At 43.2% G+C, this 17,753-nt stretch overlaps 1 protein-coding gene across 7 annotated transcripts in view; it reads left to right on the top strand.

Moving 5' to 3' along the window:
* Positions 1-4,897: 4,897 nt before the first annotated feature.
* The window catches only part of WDR59 (WD repeat domain 59), an 83,159-nt gene continuing 70,303 nt past the window's right edge, over positions 4,898-17,753 (top strand). For 5 of the 7 annotated variants that reach the window (XR_011436905.1, XR_011436906.1, XR_011436904.1 and 2 more), the window contains exon 1: positions 4,925-5,099. Coding sequence is in view for 3 of the 7 variants with exons in the window: in XM_070262071.1 (XP_070118172.1) it covers positions 5,046-5,099 (54 nt within the window). In the remaining 4 variants the exon portion in view is untranslated. Of the gene's footprint in view, positions 5,100-17,753 lie in introns of all 7 variants that reach the window. The other 2 variants (XM_005608430.4, XM_005608431.4) reach the window with 2 other exon arrangements.

The raw sequence follows: 17,753 nt of genomic DNA, 5'->3' as shown, positions 1-17,753 counted from the left end.
TATATTTCTTTTTGTAAATTAATAATTTGACCTTAAGTGTTATATTCCAGCCTAATGGTTATCGTAAGGCAGTCTCTCTCACATCTGGCACCACTGAACAGCTGAAAGCCTGAACTGCAAATGTGAAGCTTGTATTCTCTGCAATGTGATGACACTAAGCTTAGATGCTCTGTGGGACCCTGAGTAGCAACCTTTCTCAGGCAATGCCCTTGTTATCTCCTTGTGCACTTATTCAAATGACAATTTTCCCTCTGAAATGAAAATATTAAAATACAGAACAGGGAAAGTTCTTCATTCAATAGCTTAATTCTACACTTTACATCTTAGAGAGAGTGACTCATGGCTAGCAACAGGCGTCCACGGAGACCTGAAGCCTCAGATCAGTTTCATTTTGTCATTTGTTGCATCAAGAGTCCAGTATGTGTTTTGCTCCAAGTTTCTCCTGTGGGTTCTTGGTTTAGAGTCAATGGATCTGGGGAGATGTCAAGTCATTTTGGATGCTCTCAATGCAAAGGTATCAGATGCAGAAATGGCCCCAGCTAGATTTGGGACTCTGTTGGTTTATCTTCATGTTCTCACTGACCCTGGGTGAACTGCTGCTTCCTGGCCCTCTTTCAGCTGTGAAACAGGGTTAAGAAACCATAACCCATCTACCAGAGCAGTCAGGAGAAAGAGCTGATAAACTCGGTGTCGTGGAAGCGGGCAGATGCGAGTGCATAACAACGCTGCAAAGCCCCAGTTTTAAACGTCGCCAGAAGAATATATGTCTGAGACTTGAAGGCTTCAGAAAATGGGGGAAATGGCTTGTTAGGGTCTACTCCTGGGGCGCCTTGGGAAACTCATGGCCTCCTCTCTGTTTCCATGAGCCAGAGGGAGGGGAGGGCTCCCTGAGGCTTTGGAGGGAGCCCCCCCAGCACCTCCTCTGGGGGTGGACATGTGTCTCCCATTAAGAAACTTCCTCCCAGACCTCTCAGAGCTCTTTATATTTTTATTGTTTTGCTTGAAAAGAGGAAACTTAAACAGAGAACACAGGGTAATGGACAACCAAATGGACACAGCAAGGAAACTGAGCATGTGGGCATGTCCAAAATTTTTGTTGATTGATGAAGAGAGGGAAATTACTAGTGGGGGTCAGGGCAGGACTCCAAGATTACCAGATGTAAAGAGACTGAGGGGTCAGCTAACTCCACGTTCTGCAGAAGAGGAAACAGAGGACTAGAAAGATAAAGGATCGTGTTCAAACTTGCAAGGCTAGTGGCTGATAAGAGCCAGCCAAAGCCCTGGATTTCTGGGTTGGCCACGTACCCTGCCTTCCTGTGGCTTGGCTAGCAAGTGACCTTCTGAAAAGACATTGGTGATAAGGGCCCTTTGGCCTGGTCAGCAAGTTGAGGTCTACTTGAAAAGGGACCCCACCAGTCCCCAGTCTCTGATTCAGACAGAACATTTGTGTGTGAATCTCAGAGGCACACAGCAATGAAGAAGCAGCCACAGACCTCTAGATTTAGCTCCAGAGTCCCCACTCTTTTATGATGACAGCGTGGGTGGGAGATGGAAAGGAATGCCCTGAGGAGGCAGTTTGAAAGGTGCCCATGCTCCCTCTCTCAAAAATTTTACCAGGCCTTTTTCATATTTGAGAAGGAAAACATTGAGAGCACTGAGAACACCACGGACTCGAAACCCAAAGTACTTTCTGTGCCTATGAACCATGACAAGCCGATTTTGAGAACTAGACAAATATGAACTCAAGAGGTGGGAGTGAGGGAGAGTTGCAGAAATGATCAAGCAAGGGCAATCCTACCAGTTTAAGTGGGAAACAGATTACCAAACTATATATAGACAGAGAGGTAGAGAGCTTTGGAGTATCTATCTCTATATCTCTATACCAAAAATAAAATTCAAATGCCTACATAGGGCCCTTCCTAAGTAGCCCATTCCAACTTTTCTAGCCGTAATTCTTGCTCCATCCTGCCATACACCCTAAGTTACAGCCATACCTGACTATTTGCTAACCACTCATTCAGGGGACATTTATTGAGTACCTACTACATCCTAGGTAATAGGAAGATAAACAAGTACATGGTGTGTTCAGATGAATTAATTAATTCATTTATTCCATGAGCCTGTCTAGAAAGTATTCTTTATCTTTCCTTCTCCCTGCCCTTGGGCCTGGCTTGCAGTTTTTCCTCTTCCTGGCCCTCTTAGCTCAGGCTTTTCTCTCCAGAGCAGTGGCCTTTTGTGACAGAGAATTGGGAGGAAACTAGGAGGCAGGAAGAAAGGCCAATACAGGAGGGTGGACGCCAGGACTGGAAGAGTTCTTTAAGGGCTGCAGTGTGTGCGAATCACTGACAGGTGGATGGGAAAGAAAGCAAGGGGATTTTAAGGAGAATGGTGACTCTGTATTTCCTTCTGGGTATAAAGAATTATAAGTGAAGACCTTGAACAGTTACCAAAATTACTTTTGGTTTCACCAAAGGCATCCTTTTGACCTCAACAGCACTCTGCAGGGCATGACTTCATATGCTTTCCTCATTCATTCGCTGGACAAGTATTCATGGAGCACCTTGTATGTGCAGTCACCATGCAGGGCCGAATAAAACAGACTCGGTCCCTGTCCTCCTGAAGCTTGATAATTAAATAAACAAATAAAAATGGAATTACAAATTGTGCTATGTATTTCGAAAGAAAGAAAGAAGCACAGAGCCATGAGTAGTAGTTGGGAAACTGCTTCATGTCTTTGGAATGCATCCTGCTCTTCACACTTCGGGGTCTTTGATCCCACTTTTAATACTGAAGTATTTTTTTCATAGTGTACTCTATCAAAATCCTAATATTATTAGTAAAAGCTCAAATATCACGTTCTCAGGATGCCATGTCAGGTCCCCCATTTAGTCTGTCCTCTCCTGGCACATTGCTTGCAAGTCTTTTAAAAACGCAATTCATTCTGCCAAGTGTATACCTGTTGTACAGTGACCAAGTGTCCCGGTTTGTGTGGACTGAAGGATTTCCTGGGACCAGTTGGTCACTCCAACCTGTTGACAAGTCTGTCTTCTCCATTACATCCAGCATTCCAGGAGGGAAGGGAAACCTTCTTCTCTCTACTCATGCAATGATTCTTACCTAGAAACAGTAGTAACATTAACAACAATAAAAATGGTTTGCACTTGAATATTGACTACATTCCAGGCCCTGTGCTTCATTCCTTACAACAAGCAAACTAAGTAGGTCATTTCCCTTTTCTATAAAGAAACTGAGACTAAGCCAGTTAAGCCAAGATTTGAGAGGTTGTGACCGAAGGAGAGAACTTAATCCCTACTCACCATGCTAGCAAAGTGGTTCTCAAACTTTTTGATCTCAGGACCCTTTTACACTCTTTTTTGGGGGGAGAGGGTAGGCAGTTTTCACATTTTATTGTACTTTTATTAAATTTCATCATTAAATTGCTTAAGTATATGCTGGTCTTATGACCAAATTTTTGAAATGTAAAGATAAATGGATGGATTATTTCAAAATTGTGCTATATTAGACATTATAGAATATATTAAACAATTAGAGAATCTAGGGGTGGTAAAACTGGCCTATATACATTTACATTTAGTGTCACAAGTAAATGCTAGAGGGACAGGAAGACACATGTAAAACTTTGGGAAAAATCTTTTCAGGACTAACTGAGGTCCTTGGTTGCTGACAGATCTCCCCTGGACTTCAAACTTCAGACAAACTAAGGAGTCTTTTTGTCAGCATACGAAAAAAAAAAAAAGAAATCACTGAATTGTATGAAATCCCTATTAGTCAGGAGAAACAGTGGCAACAGGATGGATTAAGGAATTGGCTCATGGTGGTCAATTTGAAGGGTGGGGCTGGCTAGTCCAAAGAGAGCAGGGCTGGCTGGAGGCCGGAAATCCAGTTGGATGTTGTAGCTCAACTCCAGGATCTGTAGATTGAAAAGGTCAGAAAACAGTCCAGAAGCAGAATGTTAGTGCCTCTCTCACAAACCTTTGTTTTTCAAAGAAGCTCCTAGGATGCTTTCCTCAAACAGGGCTTTACACTCTTAAAAATTATTGAAGACCCTCCAGAAACTTTTATGTGGGTTATATCTACTGATAGTAGTTACTATCAATAGTTACTTAGAAATCAAAACTGAGAATTTAAAAAAGTATTTCTTAGTTATTTCATTTAAACATCAATGCACATTAACAATAACACATCTTGTAAATGGCAAATAACTATATTTTCCAAAACAAAAAATTTTAGTAGGAAGAGTGGCAAATCTCTTTAATGTCTAGCTTAATAGAAAACTGCTGGATTCTCACACCTGCTTCTATGTTCAATTTGTTACAATATATACCATGAAGCCTCTGGAAAACTCTACCGCATGCTGGTGAGAGAAAGTGAAAAAGGCAAATAACTTCTTAGTAGGATTATGAAAATTGTTGCCTTCGGAGACCCTTCTGAAAGGGTGGTGGAGCCCCCTGGGGTTTCTGGACACTTTGGCAGGTGCTGCTGTACTGTATGAAACTATAAATGGCGCATTCAGACTTTTCAATGCTTTTATGGCAGGCCTCAGGGAAAGAGGTAACGTTTGGTGTACACGAATGTGGGTTTTGGTTTGTAGACGGCCTAGACCTTGACAGGGACACCAGCGAGGACACAGGGAGGACAACAGGCACCTCCCCTGGGCCAAATCCTGACTCGCGAGCTCTTCCTGGCTTACCCACGCGCTGCTCAACCATGGACTACAACTCCCGGCAGAGCTTGCGGCTTGGGGCGTGTGTCGGCAGCCTTGAGGAGCTTGGGTGACTCAAGCCGAGTGACGGAGGTGAAGGGGGCGTGACTGTTTTGGGGGCAGGAGCCCTGCCACAATTGGAAGAACTGGGAAGAGGGGGCGGAGTCGGTGTTTGGGTCAGCCAATGGTTTGCGGTCAGGCGGAAGCGGGGCACGGGGCGTGGCCGATCTGACGCGGGCTGCGTGGGGCTCACCGAGCCTGGGAACTGGGTGTCGGGGGTGGGAAGGTGCCGTCTTAGGGCCCGGGCGGCGGGGCGCGGCAGATGGCAGCGCGATGGAGCAGCGAGAACGTGGTAGTGGAGTTCCGCGACTCCCAGGTGAGCTGGGGGCCAAATGGAGCCTTCTGGGCATGCGCCCTCCGCTTTCCCCTCCCCCACGCTGCCGGGTTTGTTGCGGGTTTGGCAGGGCGACCCCCCAGCCCGTGTTGGGGAGGCGGGAGAGGGGGTGACCTGGAGCTGTCAGACTCGAGTGGGCAAGTGGAGCCTTGATGACCGTTGGGGGCAGTTGGGGCGGGCACGGACGGAGTTTTGGGGCTCCCCGCGGAGGTACGCTGAGTGGGGTCTGCCTTGGGGCACTGAAGCGCAGAGACTCCGCGCGAGTGACTGCCGAGGGGAGGCTTTCCACGGCCAGCGGGGTGACCGAGGGGGTATTTGCTCCCCGAGGCCAGGGGCTGCGCTTGGGGCAAGTCGCAGAACTTCTCTGAGCCTCAGCTGTGTGGACTTCATCCTGCCTCACAGGATTTTGGGGTGGATTCGATAAAACAATTTCATGCAAAGTGCGTGTTTCAGCGCCTAAGCTTTGAAGTGGTTGTTGATGCTAGAATACTGGAAAATACCGTATAGTGAAATAGGAGTGTGCACTGTACGTATTGCCTGGGTTCGAATCCCAGCTCAGCCCCGTAGCCTGTAATCACGCTCTGCGCATCCCTTTTCTTACATGTAGAAGGTGCGAATCGTACCTACCTCATAGGGTTGGCGTGAGAATTTTATGAAGTCATACGTTTGGATTGTGTGGTACAGTGAGGGGCACGTAGAAAGCCTGAGGGAACGTTAACACTTTTACTAGGGGCTTTTACCATTTTTCCGTTTTGTATCTTCCATATGCCAGGCCTTGTGCTAAGTGATTTATCTAAATTTTATTTTTCTAATTCATGAAAGAACCATACAAGATAAGTAGATGTTATCCTTTTTTTCCCAAACAAGGAAGCTGATCTCAGTTTGGCTGATCCCAAGTGACTTGACCAGGGCCTCCCATTATGTGGCTGCATTGGCATTTGAACACAGCGTCTGGCGCCAGAGCCCTTGTTGGGCTCATTACACTACCTTGCTTCATACTGTATGAATCTGTTATACAGATGTTCCGCAGTAAATATTGTGTCCCCCCTTCTCCAGCACCTAGGACAGGGTCTTGGTGATTGTCTGATTCTCTTCATTTATTCAACAAATATTTATGGAACACAGTCATGTGCCACATAATGATGTTTCAGTCAACAACAGACTGCGTATATGATGGTCGTCCCATAGGATTTATTCCATATAGTCTCGGTGTGTAAAAGGCTGTACCATCTAGGTTTGTGTTAAGTACTTTAGGGGAAGAAGTTTTCCTCTACTCTTCTAGGCTCTGCTGGCTGGTCTAAGAACTGAATTGACATGAGACAGATGAGCAGGAGAAAAACAGAAGTTTACTAACGTATACATGGGAGGAACTCGGGGTAACCAAGTAACTTACCAAAATGCCTGAAGCCCTCACCTTAAATACCATCCTCTGCTAGAGACAAAAAAGAAGATGTTGGGAGTGGGGAGAGTTGGGAATTTCAAATGGAAGGAAAGCAATTCACAGGTAGGTGAAAAGGAGAAAATATTTGGAAAGCAAGTGTTTGGCCACACAGAAACAGAAGAACACAGAGGGAGCCCAACAAACAGGCTTCTCTAGGTTCCTCTCTGCCCACCACCTACTTCATGTTATGCTAAGGTGATAGCTCACATCTGGAGACAGATTTTTGCGTGTTTTTTTTTTTTTTTTGAGGAAGATTAGCCCTGAGCTAACATCTGCTGCCAATCCTCCTCTTTTTGCTGAGGAAGACTGGCCCTGAGCTAACATCTGTGCCCATCTTCCTCTACCTTTTTCCTATATGTGGAACGCCTGCCACAGCTGGCTTGCTAAGCGGTGCCATGTCTGCACCTGGGATCTGAACCGGCAAACCCCAGGCTGCCGAAGTGGAATGGGCAAACTTAACCGCTGCGCCACTGGGCCAGCCCCCTGGAGATATGTTTTTTTTTATCTGATTCTTTTAGGCAGGTAAGGGGGAGGTAACAAGAAAAACTTTCTTCTTTTTTTTTGTGAGGAATATGGTCCCTGAGCTAACATCTGTGCCAGTCTTCCTCTACCTTGTGTGTGGGATGCCATCACAGCATGGCTTGATGAACGGTGTGTAGGTATGTGCCTGGGATCCGAACCTGTGAATCCCAGGTCACCAAAGCAGAACATGAGAACCTAACCGCTACGCAAGCAGCCTGACCCCAAGAAAAACTTTTTGAGTCTTTTGTTTCTTAAAAAGAATCAGCCTGGGAGTGGAGCTCTGGTGAAACGGCTCCGTGGCCCAAGGGGGAACTGCAGGTTCCTACAGCAGCCTCAGCAAACGCCTCTGCACAGCACTAGTGGAGAGGTCCCGACTGGCAATTGCAAGGCGGGAAGACCCTGGGGCAAAAGTAGCACAGCTAGGTGAGCTAATAACAGACTGCAGAAGATACCCATAGCTCTGCTGGGACCTATAGTGGACAAGTGTGATCTTGTGGGCTCTGTCAGTGACAAAGCTGCGATTATAGGTCATCCTGCTCCCAGCTGCTGGGAAAACCCATAACACCACTGCAGACCACAAGGAGGGAGTGCGTCTAAGTGGGCTGCAACAGTAGGCACCAGCAGCCTGAGGTCCCCTTGCAATTGCCCCCACAACCGATGAGGGACCCCACAGGACCACTGTGACTACGAGGAGGGGTCCAGGTCCAGTCACTAACAGCTGACAGGGTTCCTGGTTGGTGCAGTCTAAACAGCTGCCCCCCACACACACACCAGTCGCAACAAGTGGAAACAGTGACTAAACTCTATCTCTATGTGGAGGCACAAATCCACGCCATCAAGCAGTATGAAAAAATATATTAAATCTCCAGAACAGAAGGAAAATGATAAGCACCCAGAAAACAAACCCAAAAACAATGAAATCTATAACCTAAATGACGATTTCAAAACTGCCATTATTAAAAAACTCAACGAGTTAAAAGAGAATTCAGATAGACAACTCAATGAGTTCAGGAGTTATGTCACAAAAGAGCTTGACACTATAAAGAAGAACCAATTAAAATACTGGAGATGAAGAACACAATGGAGGAGATTAAGAAAAATCTGGACTCTCTGAACAGTAGAGTCGATAATATGGAGGACAGAATTAGCAATTTGGAGGATAGGACTATAGAAAGGCTGCAGACAGAGGAGGAGAGAGAACTAAGACTAAAAAGAAATGAAGAAACTCTCCGAGAATTATCCGACTCAATTAGGAGATGCAAGATAAGGATTATAGATATACCAGAGGGAGAAGAGAAGGAGAAGGGGACAGAAGGCCTGTTTAAAAGAATCAGCCTGGGGCCTCAGCAAAAAGGGGAGGATTGGTGGATGTTAGCTCAGGGCTAATCTTCCTCAAAAAAAAAAAAAAAATCAGCCTAAAATAATCTTCATGTTAAAGGTGTTACCAGTCCAGCTTCATTTTTGCCTGCTGCCAGGAAAGCTAAACACCAAGATGACGAGATTGCAGCAGAGAGAGCTTTTAATCACAAGGCAGCCATGCAAGGAAGCGAGAGCATGAGTCTCAAATCCACTTCCCCAAAAATAGGGACTCAGGGATATTTATGGGATGGGGGGCAAGGTGGTCTGCAGTGTGGAGATAGATGATTGGAGGTGAGGAGAGGTGAGGTCATTGACGATCTGCGCAAGTGTGATCAGACTCCATGCGTCTTCATAGGACGCTTGTTCACAAAGTTGTGGCGTTGGCATGATCTGAGGGTGGAGTTTTTAGCCTCTTGACATCAAAAGGTCACCTATTGGACATCTGCATGGGCCCACTTGATGAGTTGGTGATCTCAACTGGCCTGGAGTGGACAAAGGGGTTCTAATTCCTGAAAAACAGCTCACACACTCATTATCATAGTGACCCAGACTCCAGGGAGATGTTATCTATAGGAGCCTAGTGGGAGTCAGGTAGCATATTGCCTAAACAGCACAGTTAACAGTGCGTAGGTTAAACAGCTAAAAGAGATAATCAGTAGTTGCAAAAAGAAAAAAAACTTTAGCTCCTAGCTACTTAATCATCAATGGCTAACTCTCAGCTGGTTTCAAGGAGAAACATTTTAGGGTGGCAAATTTTATTTCCCTTCCGTATACCTATGATGTTTGCACAACTACAAAATTGCCTAATGACGTATTTCTCAGAACATATCCCCATTGTTAAGCAATGCATGACTGCACCTTCTGTGTGCCAGGCTTTCATTCACTCATTTATTCAATAAGGATATATTGAGCTCCTGCCAGGTGCACACTGTGCCAGGCACTGTGTCAGCACTCAGGTGAGTTATACTGAAGGGAAATGTGGATTACCACAGGGAGGTGATGTGGTTTCTTCTTTTTAAAACCCCATCCTGTCTTTTGCCATAAAGATTAATGAGTGGAGGAGCCACCCACCAGTTTGCTTTATGGTGCCCCCTGATACATAGCCCCCATGGGGAATTTGAGTAGCAGCATTTAGATTAAAGGATCCGAAAACACTTTGCACTGTCAGCACGGTGTCTCTAGGAGGCCTCCTTTCCCAAGGGAGGTGCCAGACTCCTAGGGGAAAAGAACCATCCTCGTCTTACCCTTCTTGTTAATTGCTTTCACTGGGGACTAAGAACAGAATCATGTCTCGTACCTCTGAGCCTGCTAATTTGAAAGCTACTAATCTACAAACCCTTTAATTCTCACAGAATCCCGGGCACTCTCACCTCTACTTCACTATAGAGATATAATTGAAGGGACCTGCAGAGAGGGTGCTGACACATATATTAGGATGCTATGAAGTAGTTTCAAAATAATTAAACCTCAACAGCGGTTGTCTTAGGAAGAGAAGAAAGTAAATTGGGTAGTTTAACTGCCTTGCAGGAGTTTCTGTTTTTCTTTCTGATTTTTCTGTTCACTTGGTAGGGTACATTTTAGTGTGAATTAGCATGGTTTTGTCGTTGATTCTGGTGGTAACTGGGGGGCATGCGAACCCATTTTGTTATTGATTTTATTAATGTAGAAAGAAAAAGTTAAAACTCCTCATATTGTCTTTCTGAAATAAACTTTTGAAAACACCCTGCCCCTTTTAAAAATCATTTAAAAAAATTAAAGCTTTTAGATTTTTCAGAGAAAAACCCTAGCCTGAAAGGCGAAACTCTTTTTTACAGTTTATGCAAGCATGATTTACTTTTAAAACGATGCCTTGAGATGTTACTGTCACTGATTAATAGTGAAGAACCTGTGCTGCTTGGGAACTGCTCTGAAGAGGTCCTTGGAATCAGTGAGTGTTGACACTGTACAAAAACTTAGAGATGCTCTTGTAGAGCATCTCTCTTCTAGAGCAGCACCATCCAGTAGAATTTTCTGCAATGATGGAAATATGGCCGTTGAACACTCGAAATGGGGCTAGTGCAATCGAGATACTGTATTTTTAGTTTAATTAAATTTTAATTAATTGCTACCTAAATAGCTACTTATGGGTGGTGACTATGGTCCATATTGGAAAGTGCAGTGGAGGTTAAATAGTTTCCATTCTCAAAGAGAGGTAAGATGGCGGAATGTGCAGTTAACAAGTCTAACTCAACAGTAAGTGCAAAAATATAACAGAGTGGGACTATTCTGATGAAGATAGGAACTGTGGACTCATAGCAGCTATCTTCCTAATGTCTCCACTTTGGCGTCTGTGAGATATCTCAAACTCAATATGTCCGAAGTAGCTGGACATACCCTGGGACCACTCTCCCTGTACCCCAGCTTCTTGCCCCTTTCCAATCCATCCTCCACACAGAGTGATTTTTTTAATCTAGGTTTATTGAGGAATAATTAATGTACAATAAAATTCACCTCTTTTTTTGTTTTTATGTTTTTAAAGATTTTATTTTTCCTTTTTCTCCCCAAAGCCCCTGAGTACATAGTTGTATATTTTTAGTTATGTGTCCTTCTAATTGTGGCATGTGGGACACTACCTCAGCACGGCCTGATGAGTGGTGCCATGTCTACACCCAGGATCCGAACTGGAGAAACCCTGGGCTGCCAAAGCAGAGCGCACAAACTTAACCACTCGGCAATGGGGCCGGCCCCCCAAAATTCACCTCTTTAAGTGTACAATTGAATGAGTTTTGACAAATGTATGTGGTCCTGTAACTACCACCACAATTAAGATATACAACATTTCCATCACTCCAGAAAGTTTGCTCATGTAGCCAGTCTTCTTTCCTTACCCTCAACCCCTGGCAGCTGCTGATGTGATTTCTGTAAGAAATGGAATATACAGTGTGTGACCATTTGAGTCTGGCCTCTCGCACTACTTTTGAGACTCATTCGTGTTGTTGAACATTCCAGTTAGTCCGTTTCTTTTTATTGCCCAGTAGTATTCCAAAGTATGGATAGACTACAATTTGCGTATCCATTCACCTGTTTATGGATATTTAGGTTGTTTCCAGTTTTTGGTGATTACGATTAAAGCTGTGATAAATATCAAGGTGATTTTTTTTTTTAAGAGCTTCTGTTTTTTTTTTAAAGATTGGCACCTGAGCTAACAACTGTTGCCAATCTTCTTTTTTTATTTTTATTTTTTGCTTTTTCTCCCCAATCCCCCCAGTACATAGTTGCATATTTTAGTTGTGGGTCCTTCTAGTTGTGGCATGTGTGATGCCACCTCAGCATGGCCTGACGAGTGGTGCCATGTCCACGCCTAGGATCTGAACCAGTGAAACCCTGGGCCGCTGAGGTAGAGCCTGCGAATTTAACCACGCGGCCACAGGGCCTGCCCTTAAGGTGATTTTTTAAAACATAAATTCATTCATATCCCTCTGATGAAAATCCTTCAGTGGCTTCCAATTAGAATAGAATATAAATTCCTTATTTTGGACTGCTTTGTGTGTTGGCATCTGCCTACTTCTCACATCACATCTTGCATCACTTTCCCCCTCACTCACTGTTTTCATCTTTCTTCCCCTACTACAGGGTAAGGTCCCTGAGGGTGGAGATTTTGTCTTGTCTTCTGTCTCCCTAGTGCCTAGACTAGTGCTTGGTATGCAACAGCACTCAACAAATATTTGTTGAGTGAGTAAATTTTGAAAATCAATTATACTGATTAACAATATTAACAGGAATTAGGAAAAAAAGTACTTAGGTTTTCATGGTTGTTAAAATAAATTTGTATTTTAGAATAGTTGTAGATTTACAGAAAATGGGGATGATAGTATAGAGAGTTTTCATATACTTTACACTCAGTTTCCCCAATTAATAACATCTTACACTAGTGTGGTACATTTTCCACAATTAATGAATCAATATTGATATATTAACCAAAATTTATACTTAGATTTTCTAAGTTTTTACCTAATGTCCTTTTTCTGTTCTGGGATTCCATCCAGGATCCCATATTAACATTTAGTTGTCATGTCTCCTCAGGCTCCTATTGGCTGTGACAGTGTCTCAGATTTTGTCTTTGATGACTTTGACAGTTTTGAGGAGTACTGGGCAGGTGTTTTGTAGATGGTCCCTCAGTTGGATTTGTCTCATGTCTTTCTCATGATTGGTCTGGGATTATGGGTTTTGAGGAGGAAGACCCTAGAGATAAAGTGCCATTCTCATCACATCATATCAAGGGTATATACAATGAACGTGACATATCACTGTTGATGTTGACCTTGATCACCTAGTCGAGATAGAGTTTGTCGGATTTCTCCACCGTAAACTTACTCTTTTTGCCCTCTTTCTATACTATACTCTTTGGAAGCTAGAGTCTATATGCAGCCCATACTTAAAGAGTGGGAGTTATTTTTCCCCATCTATTTATTTATTTAATTACTTATATTTGTATGAACTCATAGATAGATATTTATTTTATACTTTGGATTATAATTCAATACTGCTTTATTTTCTTCCTCAAATTATTTAAGCTTTCACCATTGGCAACTGTTTCAGGTGATTCCTTTGTTCCTTTGACATACCCCCATCGTTTTTTATTTTTATTTTTTAATATATAATACTTCCTTTCTTTCTGGTACTACAAAATGCTCAACTCTCATCTCGTGTGTTTCCTGCCCCAGTGCTAAAATTAGACATTTTTCCAAGGAACCCTGGTTCCTTTTATGAGAGAATGATATTAGAAAGCAAGATCTGGCATTAGATGTGCTCATTGCTATTGGAGTGTCATTGCCTCTAGGCCTTCTCAGCTGACAGAGCAAGGAAATATATACTAATCCATGTATATACACATATCTGTAAATATTTCTTTTTTCTTTTTTTTTTTAAGATTTTATTTTTCCTTTTTCTCCCAAAGCCCCTGGTACCTAGTTGTGTATTTTCAGTTGTGGGTCCTTCTAGTTGTGGCATGTGGGATGCCGCCTAAGCATGGCTTTATGAGCGGTGCCATGTCTGCGCCCAGGATTCGAACTGGCGGAACCCTGGGCCGCTGAAGCGGAGCGCGTGAACTTAACCACTCGGCCACGGGGCCGGCCCCTGTAAATATTTCTATATGTAATCATCTGTATCAATATTAAGCTGAACATGAGTTCACACTTGTGTCTTCCACTCTAATCCATTATCACATGGATCATTGTGGCCTCCGTCCTTTGCTTATCAGTAACCTCCCACTCCAACAGGGAGAAACCTGGCTCCTACTGTCTTCCATCCACTTACTTAATTGTTCAGTTCCAGTACAGATACACGTCACTTAATGACGAGGATGCATTCTGAGAAATGGGTTGTTAGGCGATTTTGTTGTTTGAACATCATCTATCTGCCGTGAGATCTTGGGCAAGTTACTTCCTTTCTAAGCTTCAGTTTCTTCATCCATAAAACAAGGATAATAGTACCTGCTTGTGTGCAGGATTTCCCAGACCACTCCCAGTTTCACTAGGAGGATTCACAGCTGTATTTGCCGTTATGATTTATTTCAGTGAAGGGATACAAAATAAAATCAAAGGTAAAGGGCGAAGTCTGGAGGAAACCAGGCACAGGCTTTCAAGAGTCTTCTCACCGTGGAGTCACTCAGAACATGCTTAATTCCCCAGCATCCAATTGTAACAACACATGTGAAATGTCGTCTAACAAGGAAGCTCGTTAGAAACTCAGTGCCCAAAGCTTTTATTTGGGGCTGGTCACATAGGCACCCTCTAGGTAGTACCCAAATTCCAGACTCCCAGAAGGGCAACAGGTGCTCAGCATAACTCGCATCGTTTGTACATAGTTTAGGCACGGTGAGCCACTTTTATCAGTTAGGGAATTGTGGGAGCACTCCCCAAGTCTAAGTTCCCAGACCCAGCCAAGAGCCAGCCTCGCAAGCAGGCGTCTGAGGTTCTCAGTCTCACGCCTGCTGTGTTAAATCTTTTCTGCACACTGCCTTGCAGAGTTGCTGTGAGGATTAAATGAGATAGTCAATGCAGAGCACTTAGCACAGTGGTCAGCATACATTAAGTGCTTGATACATGTTAATTATTATGATCATATTAGAAAACTTGCCTATGGAAGCAACAAACTTGGCCTGACAAAATAGACTCATGGAGCTGAGAGGACCTTTAGAAGACATCTCATCTACCCTCTTATTTTACAGATGAAGAACCTGAGACTCAGAAAGCTTAGGTGCTTTTCCTAGTGATGCCCAGTTTATGCCTATTTAGTTTGTGGGGAAGTGAGGATGTTCTCACTTTAAAGGGGGAGACCTCCCGAGAAACACCCATTGTACTCAGCATGTGAACAGAACCTCGGATAGATAACCTGTAGTAAGCATTAGACCAGGATCATTCAAAAGCAGCCTTGGCAGCAGGGTCTGACTCTAATTTAAAGAGATTGGATCTTGTCATTTGAAGTGGTGTGATCCTTTTTATATCAGTGGGTTTCAGTTTGGGTTTTATTCTATGAAATCTGATAATGCATACATTAGAGTCTTTGCTCAGGCGTGTGACACATCAATATTAGGGAAACTGAGCTAGCTGTAATTTGCATTGATGGATGTTTCCACTTTGCATCATTTGGCAGGATTAACAGGCAAAGCATTTTGGTTTTTTTGAGTAGCTCTTTGTAATTCAGCTGGGGTCAAAAGAGAAAGAGTTGATTTCTTTCCCTTCAAATAAACAAACCCTAGATTTTGTTCTGCGGATGGCAGAAGGCTAGTCTATAGAGAGGCTTTCCTTTGCATTGAATCAGGATAGAAAAGTAGTCCTAAGAAGCTGTGTTACACATCCTTCCCAGAAAGATCAACTTTCTAACAGAACCATTGTGTTTGTACCAATATTTAAGTGTAAATCCAAAATGGATTTGTAAAGCAGTCCATCTCCAAATTCAATGTTATTTGACCATTGTAAAATATCATACCTGTTGTTTTTTAACAGATGAAAATGTTACAGCATAAGCTTTTTTTAGTAGCAGTTTTGAGATGTAATTCACATATCATACAATTCACCTGTTTAAGGTATGCGTTTTAGTATATTCACAGAGTGCAACCATCACCACAGTCATTTTTAGAACATTTTCATCACCCCAAAGTTTCTTTTGTGCCTTTAGCCATCACCCCCCGGTCTCCTGACTCCCCCAGCCTTAGGCAACAACCACTAATCTACTTTCTCTCTAGATTTGCCTATTCTGGACGTTTCATAGAAATGGAATTATGTAATCTATGGTCTTTGTGATTAACTTCTTTCACTTAGTTGTTTTCACGGCTCATCCATATTGTAGTATGTATCGGAACTTCATTCCTTTTTATGGTCAAATTATATTCCCTTGTATGGCTATTCCACGTTTTGTTTATCCATTCATCACTTGTTGGACTTATGGGTTGTTTCTACTTTGGCTGTTGTGACTAATGCTGCCATGAACATTTGTGTATGAATTTTTGTATAGCATAAGCTTTTAAGACTTGTATCGTCCGTAATAGCTAGCATTTATTGAGTACATACCATGGGCCAAGCATTGTGCTAGTGAATTGATTTTTACCCTTAAGGAATTGCCGTCTAATGGAAGAGACATATTGGTAAATAGAGAATTGTTGTAAAGTATCGTAAGTGCTATATAAAGATAAGCCTTGGGTACCGTGGAAGCACAGCTGACTCATACTGGGGGTGCGAGACGGGGCGGTTCAGAAGAACTTTCTTAGAAGAGCCTAAACTGAATCCTGAAGAACAAGAAGGAATTGGCCAAGTGAAGAATGGAGAGAAGTGTCTTCCAGGCAGAGGAGGCAGCTGGTGTGAGGATACAGAGGTGAGAGAGTGGCTGCCTGAGTTTGGAGGGCTGGAAGAAATTCGTTATAAAGAGTTTGTCATGGCTGGAGTGTCGGGACGGGGTTGGGAGGTGAGAGACATGAGATGGTCTGTATAAGTGAGCAGAAGAGAGGTCTTAGGTGATCTTTAATGTCATGCTAAGGGCGTTGTACTTTATCCTGCAGGCTGTGGGGAACCACTAGAGGTGCATGAGCAAGCAAGGAGAGTAACCAGACTGAGGTCCAGCAGCAGCCCTGAGGGTGGAGGGAGCAAGGCTGGTGATAGGCAGGTGTCCCTGTCCAGGTGAGGACTGATGAAAGCCTGAGCTGAGGCAGAGATAAGAAGAAATGATTAGGAACAGACTAGGAAGGGGTGTCCAAAGTTTGGAGGAGTCCCAGGAGAGAGTCGTGTCATGGAAGCCAAAGGTTTTAAGGAGGGAGTGATCATTAACGTGGTTCTGATCCTGCCACAAGATCAAGTAAAATAGCTAATAACAGGTATCTGCTAATTTCAACAATGCGAGAGGTCAATGACAACCTTTGCTGGATCATTTTTTTATTGCTGTACACTTGAGAGGTGGTAGATGAGGTTTTGAATCCCGTTCTGACCCCAGAGCCCATGCACATCCTTTCTGCTGTACTGGACAAACTCCATTTTACATCTGCAGAAATGCTATGTAGACTCTTTCTTCCTTTTAATAAAATGTGGTCTTTTTCTTTGGATTGGTAAAGCCAAATGCCTTCATGAAGAAATGATTTTTTAAATAAGGACAACAGCAATTTGTGCATGAAAGCTTACAGGGTCTCATGGAACTGATATCTTTCATTAGGCCTCAGCCCATCTTATCCAAATTATTAATTATATTTTCTTCAGGCTAATAAGAATCAAACATCACTGTCAATGCTATTGTAGTCTCATTTCATAAAGGTCATATGACTCCTAAAGTGTGTCACAAAAGCCACCATCCTTCCTGCAGTTGAAGAAACAAGGGCTTTATTCTCTTCTGTTTAAAGATGTCTCTTTGACAGAGAGCAGTTCTGAACAGTAAGTTTGTTTTCCTACAGGTGGGAGAGGACAGTTCAGTATCTAACAACAGAGGTTGAAAGAAGACGTGTTTGGAATTTTACATTATAAAGTGTGTGGGTAACGTCCACAAATTTTTATCATCAGCTTGCTCTATTCTAGTAGAAAGTTTCACACAGCAGGCAGTGAACTATCGAGGTTTGTTATCATAGGAGACATTAAAGGAGTGAAAGAACTTTAGAAGTGTGGATGAATTCGTGGCTGATAAATAGTCAAGGGGAATAATGAAGAGAGTCTACCAAAAAATTCTTTGGAATGTCAAGGAGCGCCTTAGCACAGTATGAGCTGGAAGGACCCTGATTTTGCCTTGATTCTGACCTGTCTTTAAACAGAAAACGTTCACAGAGCATCTGTATGTACAAAGCAGCTCATTGGGTGCTT

This window comes from Equus caballus, chromosome 3 (genome assembly GCF_041296265.1).
Source record: "Equus caballus isolate H_3958 breed thoroughbred chromosome 3, TB-T2T, whole genome shotgun sequence".
In the NCBI taxonomy this organism is placed as follows: domain Eukaryota; kingdom Metazoa; phylum Chordata; class Mammalia; order Perissodactyla; family Equidae; genus Equus; species Equus caballus.
This window is presented reverse-complemented; position numbering and strand designations above follow the sequence as displayed.